Source organism: Pleurodeles waltl, chromosome 1_2, assembly GCF_031143425.1.
Source record: "Pleurodeles waltl isolate 20211129_DDA chromosome 1_2, aPleWal1.hap1.20221129, whole genome shotgun sequence".
NCBI lineage: Eukaryota > Metazoa > Chordata > Amphibia > Caudata > Salamandridae > Pleurodeles > Pleurodeles waltl.
Window position 1 is genome coordinate 1325255361 of NC_090437.1, and position 20074 is coordinate 1325275434.

Below are 20074 nucleotides of genomic sequence, written 5' to 3' on the forward strand. Positions count from 1 at the left end.
AGCCGAGAGATGTATACCTACAGTTGTGCATTTTGGAATGGTGTGTATGTGAAAAATGTGATGACCCCCTCTCTCTCTATCTATTTCCCTCACTCCCTCTCTCTCTGTCTGTGTGCATCAGGATCAGCATGCAAAGGAGACAATGCACAGTCAAGTGAGGATGCTGCAGACCAAAGGACCCAGGGTGCTGATACCACCAACAGCGAGGGACCCAGAGGCCTCCATCCCCAGCATCCGCCGCACCATCGCCGGAGGAAGATCCTTCTCTCACCTAGCCACCAAGACCTGGAACTCCCTACCGCTCCACCTTCGCCAGACTCAAGACCTCTTGACATTCAGGAAACGCCTTCAGACATGGCTTTACGACTAGTAGCTCCTCCCCCCCCAGCGCCTTGAGACCCTAACGGGTGATTAGTGCGCTCTATAAATTCTTGATTGATTGATTTATGGATTGATCTCTGTGGTCAGTCGACCATCTTGAATGCCATTGAGGGACTGGCAACTCATGTCCTGAAGAGTAATGCATTCCTGGAGGGCATTCATGGTGCACTGGCTGTCCTACAGAGATCCTTTCAGGCTGTGGCTTCCACACTGATGGCAGCTAGTCACCCTTTGTCTCCATCTTCTTCTTCCCAATCCTAAACCCCTCTTCCCCAACCCAGCCAAGGCACACAAACAAACAAGCATGCATCCACGTCAACATCCAACAGGACCACTGACAAACACAAGCACCACAAGACCCCCTACTGGCATGCACACAAACAACATCCACTTGCCGACACATCAAAAGTTACTACCTGCACTGACTACCCCACCACCCCAACATCACAGACACAACACCGGCCATACCTGCAGACATCACACCAACATTCACCAATCCAGTCAAAACTTTCCTACCCACAGCCACCACAATAGCAGACCCTTGAACTTCCACCCCAGTCACCATATCCATAGACACCACAATCACAGACATGCCTACATGCAGCACATCCATCATGCCTGCAGTCACCACCCCAACAGTCACCCGTCTACCATAGCATCTTCCAGCACCTCCACCCCCTCCTCCCAAGACACATAAACACCCACACTCACCCACCCAACAAACACCCAGCACCCACAAGCATACCTCACACACACATGCATCCAAGGCATATGCCAAAACACCTCTTACAAACACTTCATCTCCTCCACTCCCAAACCCTTTTGCCATGACCCTCCCCATGTGTCAAAGATGCCTTTCCTCTTGCAGTTTTCCCTTTTCCCTACTACTCTTCCATCCTGTGGCCCTCCCCAACTCCAGCCCTTCCACCTTCAAGACCTGCAAGGACACATGCCCTCCTGCCAAGACGTCAACCCCTCCCAAGAGTTCCCAGCCCTCCCCTAAGCCTCACCTAAGCCCCCTCTCAACCCCAACCCCAAATATCCCTCTCCCAAACCTAAGCCCAAATCCCCTCTCCAACCCCCACTCAATCCCTGAGGTGTCTGCCTGACCCCTTGATGCCCCTACCTGTGGAGGTTACATGGCAGTCAGAAGTCATGTTAGGGCACTTGGAAGTGACATGTTGCACATATGTGTTTGGACTGGCATATGGCCTTAATCGGTGTTCATTTTAATGTATATATCTAGTTATAGTTTTGCACATATCTGGGCCAACCAGTTGTTGGTTCGAAGGTTACATCTTTGTCCTGTCTTTCTTTTCTTAGGGCTGTTTTGGACATAGCTGCTTTAGCTTGTATGTGAGTGAGTTTTGTGTGTGTGGTGGTTTTGCTACCAGTTGTGTCTGGGCAACATGTGTGGGTGTGTGCATTGCATTTGTCTCGCAGTGATGGGTGTGTATTGTGTAATGGGCATGTATAAGTTGGGGACATGTATTTGTGTTGGTATTGTATGTTGTGATTGTGTTGACATGTTATTTGCAGTGCTGTGTGCCTTTGTTGGGTTGTTTGTTTGCATGAGTGTGTGTGGTGATTGCTATGTCAGGTCCGTTGTGATGTATGTTTGCGGGGAATATTGTATGTCGTGTTGTATGGATGTGTGATTGTGTGTGTTCCTTCTCTGGTGTTGTTACGTTGTGTTGGATATATGACCTGGAGGTGTTGCATTGTGCTGTAGTTGTGTAATTTGGTGGTGTTGGGAGGTGTTGTGTGTGACTGTGCCGGTGCTGTGTATCTGGGGTTGGTGTGTGTTTTTGACGTGTGTGTGTGTGATGGCTGTAGTGTGTGTACTATGTATATGCATATGTGTATGTGGCTGTCTGTGAGTATGCTTGTACATGTGTGTGTCATCTCGCCATCCATTCTGGATGTGTAAGTTGAGACAGGTAAGTGTATGTACTCACGGTTGCTGTTGTCATCATTGTCACTTGTTCCAGAGTCATCGGGCAAGCAGGAGCATCTGCAAGACGTGTAGTTCAGGTTCCATGTTGGCTCCAGATGGTTATGTGTTCCTGAAGGTGCGTGTGTCCTCTTATAGAGTTGGTTTCCCCAAGGGTTTCTGTGGTGGGCAGCCTCATAATCTGTCAGACAGGAACTTGGTCTCCACCAGCCTGCAGGTGGCTAACGTCATCCGGGTTGGTCTGACCGCACTGGAGGTGCTGGTGGTGGATTGGCTATATTCTCTTGATCATAATTTAGCAGTCTTCTCCACTGGTACTACTCCCACCACCGACATGGCTGTCCTGTGACTGCCAAACTCATAATGACCCCGAGAGGCAGGGAAGGCATGCCCTAATTCCAGTTTTCAAAAGCTATGGATTTTTAATATGCCACATTTATTATTTCTCTTGAGTTTCTTAACAATGCCCCCAGAACTGCATAAGGATTGTCACTTCATAAAAATGTACTTGTAGCTTTTCTGGAGAAGCTTTGATAAACCAGAAGACGGGGATATGTGATTAGAAGCAAAACCTTAGATCTTTCCATTTGACTTGAAACCTGTGAATAATTCTGGAACAGTGCTGGTTTTAGGGTAGTGCCATCTGTACTGCCTCACCGGACATCAAGTTCAAGGAGATACCATTGCATAAGCTCAAGGAGGTGCCATTTGCACTCTGAAGCAGTGACAGGTGAGTGAGGCAAGAGATGCCTGTGATGTTGTTTGTGTCTCTAGATTTTTACAGAGGAGAATAATAACTTCAAGATAACTCTGATGGATAAAATATATGCTAATAAAGTCTTTCTTTTGCCTAGACACACAATACCTTAGTCCTGAGGTCTAATGTGCCTGCTGCAAAGCATGGCGTGCAATATTCAGATCACAGATTTTTAGTTATGTAGATAGCTCAGTTGGTTATTAGTTTTGTTGCAGAGATCTCTTTGTTACTTTCTGTTCATAAGTTATAATCCTTCAATATGAGCTATCTACCTGCATCAAAGGGCTACATGCAAACTGCAAGGCATAGTTTTAGAACCTCATTGTTTTCTCATTCTACAGTTCTTAAAAGGGTTCCTTTGGATAGTAATTCTTATCAGTATAGACAACCCACCACAATGTTAACTTTTTGAATGTGAGTCTATCTATGCTTCTCCAGAGCAGTTACTATTGATATATTCCTACCAGTATGGTAGGGATGTCCAGTGGGGTAGGCATGTTCCTTTTACACCTTGCAGCCCCAATTCTCTTATATAATATTTCCTATACATTTATGTATGCATGTGTATGATTAATTGTGTTTTACAATATGTGTCTGTGTGATGTAAAGTGCTCTAACAACCTACATTGGGATGAGTAGTGTAAGTTATTAAATAAATGTAACAGTGGGGACAGAGAGAGAGAGACGAGGGTTATTGTTGGAGGGTGATACTAAGGGAATCATTGAAGAAGAATGTTGTGGAGCGGCACTAATAAAGATTGTTGCACCAGTCTGTACCAATACTAAAGCCTGTCCTGCTCTGAAGATCTGATTGAATCTCTACTGTTGTGACCCTCACAGGAATGAAAAAACAATGGAGTGCCCTGTGTTTGCCAGAGCTGGTCTCTGACAAGGAGATCAAGGTTGTGAGAAACTCATGGATAGGGAGGAAGCCGCCCAAGATCAACAAAGACTATAAGCATTGTGATGAGATTCTTTCATGGTGCACCAACAACAGAATTACAGTTTCTTACTGTCATCCAGTGAAACCACTGTAAATAGGATGCACTGAGTTCTTAGAAACAGAGAGGCACACATTCTCTCTCACAAGAACTTTGACTCAGATGAAGCGTCCTAGCAGTTACCTCAGTGGGAGTCACAAGCACTGGGCCTTGAAAACAGAGAGGAGTCCGACTTAAGCAAACAGATATGCAATGCTGTATTCCAATTCTTATTTTGCCATTTTGGCATATTAACACAGACTCAGTGGGATGGAGAGTTATCAAAAATGGTATGTTATCTCTTTATATACTATTAAAATTTTAAATTAACGTTGGAGATTTTCACTGGGCGTCTACCCATCTCTCTTGCTGCAAATAAAAGAATGCTATACATGCTCCTCCCTCCAGCCAAATGATATGAAATACATGTTTGACCAAAATAGCTTGGTACATTAAGATTGTGTCTAACGTGCTCCTCTGACTGGGTCTATTAACCAATTACTTGACTTTACAAAGGTTCCCTGCAAAAAGAAGGTAAGTACTACTTGTGGCAACTAAACCTATAATATTGTATTCTTAGGTAGAATCTAAGCCAATAGAAAAGGCACTAGGCACTTTATAAGTCAATATTTCCTAATAGACATACAACAAAAGAAAGTCAATATATCCCCATAACTTCTATAGACAATATGTAGTGTTTTTATGCTGAGCTACCTACCTGCCTTTTGCCTGAAATCATGAGAACGATCAAGTCCTGACTCGAAAAGGACAGTTGGTTAACCTGCCTTGTCTGGGGGCCAGGAGCAATATACTGAGTGTGATGAAAATTGTTTGAGAATCTACCCTTGTTATAAGTCTGATCCAAGCACTAGTAGTCCCTAAAATTAGTTTTAAGAATAATTAAATCTGTAAGTGGTCTTTTGAAAATGTATACAGTGGTGGTCATTACAACCCTGGCGGTTGTTGTTAAAGCGGCGGTAAGACCGCCAACAGGCTGGCGGTAAAAAATTTGGAATCACGACCATGGCGGAAACCGCCAACATAGACAGCCACTTTAACACTCCGACCGCCACGGCAGTACAAACAAACAGCGTGGCGGTCACCACCAACAGACAGGCGGAAGACAATGTACCGCCCACAGTATTACATCAGGCCAATACGCCACCTTTTCCGGGGCGGATTCACCGCGAACAAAAACACGGCGGAAACAGGACTTGGAAAGGAAAACGCTCACCTCTACACAACCAATGAGGAACCAGGACGCCATGGAGCCCGAACTTCATATACTACCTGCCTTTGTCTTCCTGCTCCTCTACCAGGAGCATGAACGCCGGCGGAGTAGACCACAGTGAGTACGGCACCTACGACACAGGGGAGGGGGGAGGGAAAAGAGAGTGACACACACACGCAACACGCAACACCCCCACCCTCACACACAACAACACACACACAAATACATGTTGATACACTACAGTTACACCCCTCAACCCCCCTTGGAAGAACGCAAGGACAAAAGGAAATGATTGTAACGATTGTAATCAATTCAAATACAGTACCCAAAAATATATATACACTATTTACAAATATACACAACATGATTGAAAGTCCATGTACTGCACCTACATAGTCCGTGGACCACTGAGCCCAAAATGCATGGGCGAGGACCACACTCAATACCCGATCAAAACGGAGAGAACAGTGCTGGGGCATCAAATAGAAATACGGCAGGCACCTCAGGGGGAAGGGAAGGGGGGGCACCTCAGCCGGATGAGTGCACAACGCCAGATCTACGAGGGGGCTCCATTCCCAGTGATGTATCCTTGGGAGTGCAAAGCCACAGTCTCTCAAGACTCTCCAGTGGGTGGGTTGCCCACTGCTTTATCCTGGGGAGTGCAAAGCCACAGTCTCTCAAGTCTCTCCAGTGGGCGGGTTGCCCACTGCTTTATCCTGGGGAGTGCAAAGCCACAGTCTCTCAAGTCTCTCCAGTGGGTGGTTTGCCCACTGCTTTATCCTGGGGAGTGCAAAGCCACAGTCTCTCAAGTGGATAACAGTCTCCACTGGTTTTGGAGGGGGCTTTGTGCCCAGAGTGATTCATCCTGCCAAGGACTGAGGTAGTGGATGCCTTTCTCCACTGGTTCTGGAGGGGGCTTTGTGCCCAGAGTGCTTCATCCTGCCAAGGACTGAGGTAGTGGATGTGAATCTCTACTGGTTCTGGAGGGGGCTTTGTCCCCAGAGTGCTTCATCCTGCCAAGGACTGAGGTAGTGGATGTGAATCTCTACTGGTTCTGGAGGGGGCTTTGTGCGTGGAGTGCTTCATCCTGCCAATGACTGAGGTAGTGGATGCCTTTCTCCACTAGTTCTGGAGGGGGCTTTGTGCCCAGAGTGCTTCATCCTGCCAAAGACTGAGGTAGTGGATTCCTTTCTCCACTGGTTCTGGAGGGGGCTTTGTGCCCAGAGTGCTTCATCCTGCCAAGGACTGAGGTAGTGGATGCCTTTCTCCACTGGTTCTGGAGGGGGCTTTGTGCCCAGAGTGCTTCATCCTGCCAAGGATTGAGGTAGTGGATGCCCTTCTCCACTGGTTCTGGAGGAGGCTTTGTGCCCAGAGTGCTTCATCCTGCTCATTCGCGGCAGCCCATGCAGCGCTCATTGGCCTGCGGTGCTTCTGGTGGCAGTGTTCTGGGCAGCGGTGCAGCTGGTGGCGGTGTCCTGGGCAACGGTGCAGATGGTGGCGGTGTCCTGGGCAGCGGTGCTGCTGGTGGCGGTGTCCTGGGCAGTGGTGCTGGTGGCAGCGGTGCTGCTGGTAGAGGTGTCCTGGGCAGTGGTGCTGGTGGTGGCGGTGTCCTGGCCAGTGGTGCTGGTGGCGGCAGTGTCCTGGGCAGTTGTGCTGGTGGCGGTCTTGTCCGCCGTGCAGGTTTGCGGGGACTTGCCTTGCTTTCTGTGCCCCTTCCCCACCTTGGATGTTGGCGCAGCTGTCTTCACACTCCCAACTGTAGTCCTGGGAGAAGGCTTGATGGCAGGTGTTTTGCCCTTCTCCCTCCGGGCAGTGGCCAACTTCTTATGCTTCTGAGGTGGGGGACTATCCGTGGTCTTGCTCCTTTGCACACTGCCTGCCCTGCTGCCTGGTGCACTCCACAAGCCAGTTACTGTTGCCACCACTGGTCCGGCTGATGTCGTGGCTGAGGTTCTGGGTTGGGACCTTGAAAGGCGTGTCCTAGGGGACAGAAGGGGTGGGAGAGGTGAGGGAAAGAGGTCAAGGTTTGCCAGGAAAAGTTTTTTGGACACACTGGGATGGGTAGATGGAGGGGGTATGGGAGTGGAGGAAGAGGTAGTGGTTGTAGGAGGTGTACGTTTGCTGACTTTGGGTGAAGGTGCATGGGCTGGAGGCTGTCATGAGGTGGATGGTTGTTGGGTGGGTGTGTGGCTGCGTTTGTGTACCTTGGGAGGTGGGCTCACAGACACACTGGAAGAGGACACAGGGGATGTGTGAAGGGTAGTGGGGGTGGTGATTGCACGTGAGCGGTGTGTGGTGAGGGGTGTGCGGGTGATAAACGCAGTGACTGAAGATGTAGTGCATGCAGGTGTGACTGTAGATGTGACAGGGAGGGAGGAGGGAGACGAGGAGGAGGGGAACACGGTGGAGGCAGTGGATGTTGGTATGTCTGCATGGGTATGATGCTTGTGTGAGTGCCTGTGGGATGTGTGGTGCTTATGTTTGCCAGAGCTTCCCTTGTGTGTTGAGGTGTGTGCATGCTGGTCTGATGGTGTGCATGGGATAGGCTGGGGTACTGGGGATTGGGTCTGGGTGGAGGAAGTTGGAGGGGGGAGGCTGGACACAGGGACAATGGCTGCCATCAGTGCTGATGCCAGAGTCTGAAAAGCTCACTGTTGGGCTGCCTGACCAGAATGAATGCCCTCCAGGTATGCATTTGTATGTTGCAACTGCCTCTCTACACCCTGGATGACATTCAGAATGATAGACTGCCCAACAGAGAGGGATCTGAGGAGGTCAATGGCATCTTCACTGAGGGCAGCAGGGCTGACTGGGGCAGGGGCTGAGGTGCCTGGGGCGAAGGAGATGCCCACCCTACTGGGTGAGCAGGCACGGGACACACGCTGAGGTGCTGCTGGGAGGGTGGTGCTGATGGGGGGTTGGCGGCTGTACCTGTAGATGCAGGGGGCACAGAGGGGCCCGCCATCGCAAGGGAGCTCCCATCAGAGGAGGAGTCTGTGTCGCTGGTATCAGCTCCTGTCCCCGCCGTGGAGCTCTCCTCGCCCTCCGTCCCACTGGTGACTTCTGAGTCAGTTGCCTGCAGGGCTATGTGGGATGTAGCTCCCTCCTGCTCCAGTGCCACTGCTCCTCCGCCTGATGATGCTATTGCACACAAGAACAGGGAGACCACAAAAAGGGGGGGGGGGAGACAGAAGAAAGATATGTTCAGTGCATGCAATACCGCTACCGTTGGCGGACACTACAGACACAGAAGCCCTCTTCACTACGCCGTGCACTTAGAGTTCCCTAATTCATCACAGGGACATGAGGTACAAGGCCTATGCCCGATTGCTGCACACCTGGAAGTCACAGGAGCCTGACTAGGTGTGGTTGGCTATGAACACTGTTGGGGTGGGGTGCCACATGGCCTGCCTTACGAGGGACCTTGCCTACTAAACTCGCCCTGGCCTGGGGGAACCCACAGCCCACCTCCCCCACCCAGACACCTCCAATGCACGCTGAATCAGCTGATTGCGAGTGTACTCACCCCCTTGTGGCTGCTGTGATGCCCTCAAGTGCCCAACCAACTCCGGGTAGGCCACCGCCAGGATCCGGAACATCAGAGGTGTCATGGTGCGACGGGCACCCCTCCCACGTTGGGAGGCCATCCCCAGCTGAGCCTCCGCCGTCTTCTTGCTCCAGCGGCGAATGTCCTCCCATCTTTTCCGGCAGTGGGTGCTCCGTCTGTGGTGGACCCCCAGGGTCCGGACTTCCTTGGTAATGGCATGCCAAATATCCTTCTTCTGGTGGCCGCTGACCTACAGGAATAGTACAGGGGAAAAGGAGAAGATTTAACCGCCTGGACCATCACAATCATTGGTCCGTGTCCTTACCCTTGCCATGACGCACATGCACTCACCGTCAATTCATGCATGCCTCATTCTCACCCCCCTATCTTCCATCCACACCACTCCACACAGGCATTGCCCATACAGCATGCACACAGTGTACTTACCTGCTTGTCTGGAGGACCGTAGAGTAGAGTGTACTGGGGGAGGACCCCATCCACTTGTTTCTCCGACTCCTCCGTGGTGAAGGCAAGGGCCCTTTCCCCAGACACATGAGCCATTGTCTCTTCCAGACTGAGGTCACAGCAGCACTTGCAGTGTAGGTCCTCTCCTGTCGAAGATCAGGTATCAAGTCAGTGTACAGAGAGAAAATGGCGGTCACGTCCGCGGCGGTGCGTACCGTCACCGCCGGCGTACATCGTCATTGGCTCCTGGAACCGATAGGGCCCAATGTTAACCAATCCAGGATTGTGTCGTGGTTTTCGACCGCCTACCGCAACGGTGTACAACGCCAGCGCAGTTACCTCATATCCCCTTGTCCCACCTTACAGGTCAGGCAGCCACCATTTCAGGGGGCCACATGGCATTATTTTAAAATGTGTCACACATATCTAGGCCTTGCATACACACAGAGACAGGCACCTAGCGGATTTTAAATATTGTGCTATAAAGTTGATACTTTCGTACCTCAGTGTTGGCTGACCCTCTGCTCGCTGTTCTCCTCCATAGAGCACGTCCGCTGGGGCAAGTGAGGAGATGGCGCCATCCTCCGGTGTAAAGACCGCTGGTGGATCTGTCGACAATGGAAGAGTGACATGTCATTGTCACCTACAGACTGGACCGTGCCACAATCCATGAACTGTGTGCCCAGTTGGAGCCAGATCTGATGTCAGCTATCTGCCATCCCACAGGGATCCCCCCTCTAGTGCAGGTGCTGTCAGTACTCCATTTCCTGGCAAGTGGGTCTTTTCAGATGACTGTGGCCATATCATCAGGGATGTCCCAGCCTATGTTCTCTAACGTGTTGTCCAGAGTGTGGACTGCCCTGCTGAAACACATGCTCAGCTACATCGTGTTCCCTCAGATGGAGAATTTGCCCACAGTAAAAGGTGACTTCTATGCCCTGGGACATATCCCCAACATCATAGGTGCCATTGATGGGACACATGTGGCCTTGGTCCCCCCACCGCAGGAGTGAACAGGTGTACAGAAACCGGAAGAGTTGCCATTCAATGAATGTGCAGATGGTGTGTTTGGCTCACCAGTACATCTCCCATGTGAACGCCAAGTTTCCTGGCTCAGTGCATGACGCTTACATTCTGAGGAATAGCAGTATCCCTTATGTGATGGGGCAACTCCAGAGGCACCGTGTGTGGCTATTAGGTGAGGACATGGACCCTATACAGTGTAACTAGGTGCCTGGGGTTGTCCCTAAGGGTTAGTGTGTGTCTAACAGTTGTCCCTCGACATTTGCAGGTGACTCTGGCTACCCCAACCTGTCATGGCTACTGACCCCAGTGAGGAATCCCAGGACGAGGGCAGAGGAACGCTACAATGAGGCACATGGGCGAACTAGGAGGGTTATTGAGAGGACCTTCGGCCTCCTGAAGGCCAGGTTCTGGTGCCTCCATATGACAGGTGGTTCCCTATTCTACTCACCAAAGAAGGTGTGCCAGATCATTGTGGCCTGCTGTATGCTGCACAACTTGGCTTTGTGACAACAGGTGCCTTTTCTGCAGGAGGATGGTCCTGAAGGAGGTGTTGTGGCAGCTGTGGAGCCTGTGGACAGTGAAGACGAGGAAGCTGAAGAAGAGGATATCGACAACAGAAATACGGTTATTCATCAATACTTCCAGTGAGACACAGGTAAGAATACATCACTGCCTGCTACATCTGATACACTAGTTGTACCTCACATCTGTCTGTCACTTACACCCAGTATATGGACCCCTGAGTTGTCACTATCCCTTTCTATTTCACAGATGTGGGTCCCACTGTGTGACATCTGCTTTGTTTACTCATGGACTAGAGCTGTGTGACATAGGTATGTTCACAATACATTGGATAATGCTGTTTTTCCACAGGTATTGCAAATACACATTTACCAAAGAACAGACTGACTCCAGATTGTTTTGTGAATTAAGGGTGTTTATTTAAGTGCTAAATAGTGGAGGGGGTATTAAAATGGTCAAGGGTGATGGTGGAGGAATGTCCAGGCTATTAGTCTCACAGGTGCTTTGTCCAAAGGGGCATAGGAAGTCGAGCTGGGGCAGTTGATGGATGGACAGGGTGACAAAGTGGGACAAAAGGATGACATTCAGGGTGGTCTCATTTCTTGGCGGGGGTCTTGGCATTGTTCTCTGTCTTTGGTCCTGGATCTCAGGGACCGCTTGCGGGTTGGTTGTCCTTCTGCAGGGGGTGGGGTGCTGGTGTTGTGGTCCTGTGGCGGTGCCTCCTGTCCAAAAGCGCCGGCGGAGGGGGTGGGCAGTTCATCATCCAGGCTAGTGTCAGGGGCCCCTTGTTGTGCCACAGTGTCCCTCCTGGTGTTGACAAGTTCCTTCAGCACCTCTATAATGGTGCCCAGGATGGTGTTAACAGATTTGAGTTCCTCCCTGAAGCCCAAATACTGTTCCTCCTGCAGCCGCTGGGTCTCCTGAAACTTGGCCAGTACCGTTGCCATCGTCTCCTGGGAATGATGGTAGGCTCCCATGATGTTGGAGAGGGCTTCGTGGAGAGTGGGTACCCTGGGCCTGTCCTCCCCCTGTCGCACAGCAGCCCTCCCAGTTCCCCTGTGTTCCTGTGCCTCTGTCCCCTGAACCGTGTGCCCACCAGCACTGCCCCCAGGTCCCTGGTGTTGTTGGGGTGGTGGGTTAGCCTGGGTCCCCTGTAGTGGTGGACACACTGCTGCTTGACGTGTCCTGGAACAAAGGTATGGGCCCGCCAGGTGGGTGCTGTGCAGGTGTTTCCAGAGGGGGGAGGCTCTGTTGTGGCTTGTGCTAGTGTGAGGGGAACCGACTGTCCCAAGGTCCCAGATGGGCCGGGCCGGGCTGGTCATCTAGATCCAGTTGGACAGAGCTGCTGTCATCACTGTGGGCCTCTTCTGTGGGTGCAGTGACAATTCTGGAACCTCCTGTCCGGTGAGGTTGGGTAGGGGTCCTGCAGGGGTGTAAAGGCATGATTATTGCATCTGTGTGTGCCATGGTGTGCAATGGGTGGGTGAACCTGTACCCCAGTGCTTGCATTCTTGTATAGGAGCTTGTGTGCTAATTGTTTAGGGGTGTGTGGGTATGTGCAGTGGCCATGCATTGGTGATGGGTGTCCATGCTCTGTTGTTGCATGCAGGGCTTGGTGTTGGGATGGGTGGTTTGTAATATTGGGACACCTGTGAGGAGTTGGAGTGATGGGGTGAGGGTGAGGGTAGGGGTATGTGTTGGCATGCAGGTAGGGTGGGGGATGAAGTAGTAAAAGCTTTGACTTACCAGAGTCCATTCCTCCATCTACTCCTGAGAGGCCCTCAGGATGCAGTATAGCCAAGACCTGCTCCTCCCATGTTGTTAATTGTGGGGTAGGAGGTGGGGGTCCACCCCCATTCCTCTGCACTGCAAGATGGTGTCTTGAGACCACTGAACGCACCTTCCCCCATAGGTCGTTCCACCTCTTCCTGCTGTCATCCTGTGTTCTTGGGTGCTGTCCCACTGCGTTGACCCTGTCGACTATTCTGCACCATAGCTCCATCTTCCTAGCTATGGAGGTGTGCTGCACCTGTGATCCGAATAGCTGTGGCTCTACCCGGATGATTTCCTCCACCATGACCCTGAGCTTCTCCTCTGAGAACCTGGGAAGCCTTTGCGGAGCCATGGGGTGGTGTGGGTGATGTGTGAGGTGGTGTGTGTTGTGATGTGTGAGGGGATGTGTTTGTGTGTGTTGTGTGAGGTGCTTGGATGTTGTGTGAGTGATGGTGTTGAGTGCCTGTGGATGCTAGTTTGTAGATGGTGGTGTCTCTCTCTGGCCTTCTTTCTCAATTTTTGTCATAGGGGTTTGTGGGTGATGTGGGTGTGTGTTTTATAGTGGTATGGGTTTTCTGGGTGTGGTGTGTGTATGTGTATCAGGTGTGTGTATGTGGAATTGTCCAATGTGGTTGTGTTTTGTAAATGTGTGTGTATTTTGAGCGAGGCGGTGTGTACCGCCAATGGAATACCGCGGTTGAAAGACCGCCGCATGGATTTGTGGGTTGTGATAGTGTGGGTGTATTCCTGTTGGTGTGACGGTGTCGGTTTCATTATCGCCAGTTTATCACTGACCTTTGGTGTGGCGGACTTGTGTGGGTGTCTGGATTTTGGCAGATTCCGAGCTGTGGGTCGTAATAGCAGTAGCGGGGATCCGCGGCGGTGTGTTGGTGGTCTTCTGCAGGGCAGTAAGTGGGATTTACCGCCAGAGTTGTAATGAGGGCCAGTGTCTTTGCCCATTGCACTGGAATCCCAGTGACACTGATACATGCGTTTGTATATTTTTGTGCTTGAAAAAAGCTATTTCATATTGTTATAGTCAGTCACTGGGAGTTTAAAATATGCTGGACACTGCAACATTTTTGCTGACTCCCTGTAACCCATAATAACACCTTCTGGCTTGCCCCCCTTTACACAGCTAGACAATGAGAATGTATCACAAAACAGGAATTTTTGATACATTGCAGCATTTTTCTTTGGGCATCTGTGCCTAGTACATACAAACAAAGCTATGGTAAGAGGCTGTGTTCTGACAAAAGCAAATATATAAAACTTGATCCTGTAACATACCACTACCATAGGTGATCATTTAATTTGGTTCATCATGTGTTACTGTGTAAGAATTACAAAAACATTTTGGGTTGTGTCTTGACCACAGAACGGATGTTTACTGAATACTCTAGACTATCTTGTTATTGTAAGCTAAGACAACATATCTGCATTTCAAACATAGTACCACATCTTGAGCACACCTTGACTGCTACATCTTGCTATTCATAGACTCATGTGTCAATTTTGTTTACCTAGTCATATATTCAGAATGCAATAGGTAATGATGCTCTGAGACACTGGTGATCAACAACAGTATTCAAATGACACTGTCTAGCCTAGGAGCACCACATGTAACAATCATTAACTATGCCCTCCCAACATGGATAGTATAAAACATTATCATGCCTACTTGTTCATAAAGTTGTAACTAGCCATGGCCTCTGCCACTTCTTGGATCTTCTCCCAAACACGTGGTATCCCAAAGAACATGGTAGGTTGAACTTCCTTCAGCATATTAACCAGGGAGCCCTATGATTAAAAAAACATACAGATAAGTAGATGATAAAATGAATTTGTACAAAAAAAATATTCTTCTATGTCAGTGTTCTATTTGAGATATACTTTTATGACTGAAAGCCAGCTGCTTCTATCCATACATTTCCTATCAAAATTTATATTGTTGAAACAAGCATTTTTCGCCCTATTATTACAAACATTCTATCTCAGTATTTAGAAAATTTAGAGCTGAAATATAGGTTTTGACTCTTTCAGATATCTAACCAACATTTCTGGCAAATAACTGTACAAACATTAATGTGGGTTACACAAGGTAAGATAAGCAGCCTGAGGAAATGAGAACAAGTTGATGGCTACCGCTGAGGGCATAGAAGCCAGAAATAATGATCCTCTGGATCGTCTAAGAATCACCCCTCTTCATCCCTCTCATGGACATGTAATTCAAAATAATGTGATGATCATGGCACAGACATTTGGAGGTCCCCATTGGCATCAAACCAAATTATGGTGCCAATTATAATTTGCTGTTTCAAATCGGTTTTTCATATACAACCACCTATTGGAATTTTTTTTTACTTATATCACTAAAGGAATTAAAAGAGTGTCTGTTCCGTGATGGAGCATTACATAGAAACATTCGTGCCTTTTCCAGCTTAAACAGGTTTGATCAAAGGCCTTGAACAGTTATGCTCTACTTAGGAATAGGTCGTTGCAAAATGTATTGAGTTTTTAATATCGAAAAACAGAACTATCAGGAAGAAATAGCATTATACAAAAATATGACTAGAAATACCTTTGTCAAGAATATCACTTTTTAGGTCAGTCAAATAGTTAACAAGAATACAGTTGTAAAGAATATGTTTTTAACATTTTAATATATGTTGTTTTATTGTTTGTACATTTGTTATTAATGTTGTATATAGTTTGGGATTTTAAGTGATTTAGAATTATTAATTTAATTGCAAATATTATGGTAGCTAGTTGTTGGGTCTGTAGGAAGACAGAGTAGAAATTCAATAAGTAATACAAAAAAAAAAATTATTAACCAATAATTTTTAAGTAATCAAACAATTGATATTAATTATTTATATTATATATATATAGATATATACATATGATACAATACTGATTTAGTTATTTATACTTTAGGTGTTGTTTGCTATATTTCATATATAGGGTTGAAAGTTAATGAGGGAATAATTAATCAACAATCTATTTTTTTAATTATTAATTATGTTAACTATGTAGTCATCATTTATTTTAGTTACATTTTAGATGTGGGTTGCTGGGCTTTAGATTTAGAATTTAGAATGTAAATGTGAATAGTGTAGTGAGCTGCTGGGTTTGGAGGGGTATAGGGTGGGAAGACAATTAAGTATTTATTAATTAATAATATATTATTAATTTACTATTAGGTATTGGAGTGATTAATAATTATGTACATTTTGCAATATTTAAATATTTTAGTCATATTTTATTTGTGGATTGCTAGGTTTGTTAGGGTATAGGGAGGGGCATTATTAAGGTAATATTGAATGTATTGCATAATTAATTAATTAATAATGTTGTCAATTGTGTAATAATTATATTTACTAGGTATATTTTAGGTGTGGGCTGCTGGGTTTGTAGGGTTTGTAGGGTTATTGAGTCAGAATGTAATGTAATTAGGTAATTAATAATACTTAATAATTGACGTATTATAATAATTATTTCAGTTCTGTGTCGCTAGGCTTGTAGGGGTATAGGTGGCAACTAAAGAACCATTTTTTTTATTGAAAATTAATAATTACATTGTAAATAGGTTACTAATTACCCCTCTGAAGTCCAATGGTTTTCCTACTGTTGCGTTCACTGGAGTGGGAACAGTACATTTATTCTCTTTGAAGTCAAAGTATTTTATTTTATTCCTGGGGTCATCCTGTTTAACTTGTTGATGGGGTTAACCTGTCACATTTGGGGGCTTGGCACAGTTTTCCGCTCCCCACCACCCGCTTCCAAAAACTGCTTCCCGCTGCCCCCCTCCCCAGAACCCCTACCAGAACCTTATTAATGGAAGTCACAGCGCGGCCCCATTGAGCAGGTCCTTACTAGCTCCTCCTCACTGAGATCAACTGCCCCTTTCCCCCACACTGCTACTAGGTCTACTTCTGCCATTTGCAGGTCAGTCTATGGAAACCTGCCCTGTCAGTCAGTTAGTGCCTTTTACTGTCAGCCAGCTAGTGCCTTTTAAATTCACTCCCTTGGGTTTTTCTTTCTGTTTATTTAATTTGTTCCTGCCCTTAGGCTGTCACTTTTTGCCACTCAGCGCTGTTTCTTACTTCCAAAAACCCATTTCCTGCTGCCAGTATCCCCAGTGCTCCTTCCAGGACCAACTTAAAGAAGGCTGCAGAGTGGTCCCATTGAGCAGGTCCTCACCAGCTCCCACTCACTCAATTTCAGCCAGCTAGTGCCTTTTAATTTAATTGCCTTAGGTTTTCTTTCCAGTTACCAATTTATTTTGTTTATTCCTGGGGTCATCATATTTATTTAATTTATTCATGGGTCAGCTTGTCACTTTTGTCTGGTCAGCACTTGGATCCGGTTTCCGCTTCCTGCCACCCACTTCATGGCACCCGCTTCTACCTGCCTGCCTCCCCAGCATCTCTCCCAGGACCTACTTAATGGAGGTTGCAGCACGTCCATGTCTCCAATGCCATGAAGATGCACCAAAGGTTGGCCCTTTTACACCTATCCATGCCTGGACAGTGGCCACACACTTATCAAGAAACTGCACCAGATCGGTATACAGGGATCACATTTTTCCTCATGGGATGCACACGGAGAATCCACCTACCCTCTTCACCTCGGAACCCACAAGCTCTATCTGTGGAGTCCCTTAAGGCTCATCCCTTAGCAGCAGCATCTAGCCAACATCATCAGAACCCAGAATATCAACTTCATATCCTATACCAATGACACCCAGCTCCTTCTCTAGCTCAACAGACCCCATCACCACAAAGACCAACTTTCATAACTGCATAAAGGACTTTGCATGCTTTATGAAGGAGAACTGTCTGAAGCTCAACACAGACAAGACGAAGTGTTGATCTTTGGCAACCATTCCTATCTCAGAAATGGCACCTGGTGGCATGCTAAAATGGACCCACACCAAAATATCACACCCCGAAACTCAACACCATCCTGGATAGCAAACTCACCATAAAGTGACAGATCAACTCAGTCTCCTCTGCCTGCTTCTACAATCTTTTCATGCTCCAAAGAATCTTCAAATTGTTTCCCATAAGCACATGACAAACAGTCATGCAAGCCCTAATTACCAGCCGTCTGGACTATGGCAATGCACTTTATACAGGGACTACCACCAAACTCGAGTTCAGTGGCCAGATTAATCCTCAACCTGCCCAAAGAGACCCACATCACCCAACACCTGAGGAACCCCCACTGCCTCCCCATCCAGAAAAGATGTCAATTCAAACTACTGACATACACCTACAAAGCCCTCTACCACCAAGTTCCAGCATACATGCACTACCACTTAAACGTCTAATAACCATCCAGATCCTTTAACTCTAAGCCCCTCACTCCTGCAATGACACAGCACATCTGCTGTAGCCACAGTGGAGGCCGCTCTTTCTCCCACCTCACCACCAAGTCCTAGAACATCCTCACTCTCCACCTGTGAACATCACCCTCACTGACAGACTTCAGGAAGAAATGCAAGACCTGTCTTTAGACTGAGCCTAGCAACCTGCTCCCTGGATACTCTCACGGGTGGAAAGCTGTGCTATACAAGTACTGATTGACTGAGATACTGATGTGTTATCACTACAGAGAATGCATTTCTTCTCAATGTGGAATATATAGAGGCAGGCCAAAGTTGGCTCAAAGGTGCTTTCCATGGAAGTATCTTGAGTGTGTAGGTACATGGTGTCCCCAAGTGAAGATAAGGATTAGGAAAGTTTTGACAGTCATCCCCCTAGGGCCCTCAGGGATAACATACCATTCGGTCAATTCTTGAGGATCTGTTGTAACTGTAGCACAATCACAGACTTTGACAAACAAGCTTTGTCTTTGACAGACAACCTGAGAGCGAGGAACTGTTCCCAACGTAAGATGAACATGGTTCGGAAAAGGGCCATGAATAACTATTGTGAAGCCCTCCTTAAGGCTAAAACAAAAGAACCTGACAACAGACTCACAAATGTGTCTACCTACAGCCCCTACTCCAATAGAATCAAAACCTGGCTCCCTCAATATACCTATCCCCCTGTTTTCTTAAAAACGGACCAGTAATCTTCTGAGAGATATACAGGTGCATACTAGACCAAATTCTTCACCAGAGAAAGAACAAAGCAGCAAATGGGGTTAGCCACAGGTCACTGGCTATCTCCCATGTGGTAATCTTTGTATCAGCCATCTGACAAAGCCCACTAAGAAGATAATTTTGGACAATTTACACACGTGGACATTTATGAGTCACAAGAACTGTGACACAAAGAACAGCATCTGTATTATCATGTGGACTCAAGCATATAGAGATTACCATACCTGGATAAATGAACAGAGAAGTGGCATATTATGTAGAATGATAATAGAATCATTCTACATAATATGCCAATACAATTCATTATATTTTTATTCTGGTTCGGATTCTTCCTCATTTCTTCATTACTTATAAGAGGCATTGGTTTAGCTAAGCTATACAGGTGGTCTTTTGGGATGGGCACTTCACTAATTTGGACACCTGTCCCAATACCTCGGAATTTAGGATATTTGATGGTCCTGATGAGTTGCCACCGATATTTTTGTGAGTTAGTTTTTGGCAAGAGACATACTGACCCTCACTTAACTTGATGCCTTGAGATAAATAAGAAGGAACATTATTTCCTGTCTAGTTTCATTGTGTGTTTAACCATGACACCTACCACTATATTAGTTACTCATTTTCTCTCCAATCTACACTCTCAGCACCCTTTCTACAGGTTTGCTACAACAAATCAGTAGTGAACTGAGGATCAGGTTTTTTTATACCCTGGTGCTCTGCTCCTAGAAGGTGGGAGAAGTTTTCAAAAGAGTTCTCTGAAGTACCAGAAATTTCCTGCCTCCCCTGCCCTGGCTCCTGACTGCACTTGCAATGCAGGCCCTGGGTATATGGTATACCACTCGACAAGGGACTTACATGTAAATTAACAATGCCAATCAGGTATATGCCAACTAAACCATGTTTCGGTAAGTGAGCACTTGCACTTTAGCACTGGTTAGCAGTGGTAATGTGCACTGCGTCCTGAGACCAACAGAGCAAACATTCAGACAAATTTGAGGCAAGCTGCCAAATAGTTTGGGGTAAGACCACCCTAACGCTGACAGGTCTAACAAAAACACATGCCTGAAATGTCATCTTTACCCACAATCTGGGGAATGTTGTTTAAACTACAATAGTTCCCATCCAGAATTATTTATTTTCTAAATTTGCTTTGCTTTCAATCCTTTTAGCATCCAAATCAGAAAGTGTGAGATTCCTTCTCCATTTAAATTGCTGATAAACATGTTTGCTTCTAGTGCAGGCAGATATTTCTGTTTCTGTTTTTATCTTCAAAATGGAACTCTTCACTGTAGGCTTACAATGTACTCATGTATGCCCCTGTTATCA

At 47.1% G+C, this 20074-nt stretch overlaps 1 protein-coding gene across 1 annotated transcript in view; it reads right to left on the reverse strand.

Annotated features, from left to right (window-relative positions):
- LOC138257110 (long-chain-fatty-acid--CoA ligase ACSBG2-like) overlaps nt 1-20074 on the reverse strand; it is a 293313-nt gene that overhangs the window by 114611 nt on the left and 158628 nt on the right. The window contains exon 8 of the mRNA XM_069205886.1: nt 14318-14436. Coding sequence (XP_069061987.1) covers nt 14318-14436 — 119 coding nt within the window. The remainder of the gene's footprint in view (nt 1-14317; nt 14437-20074) is intronic.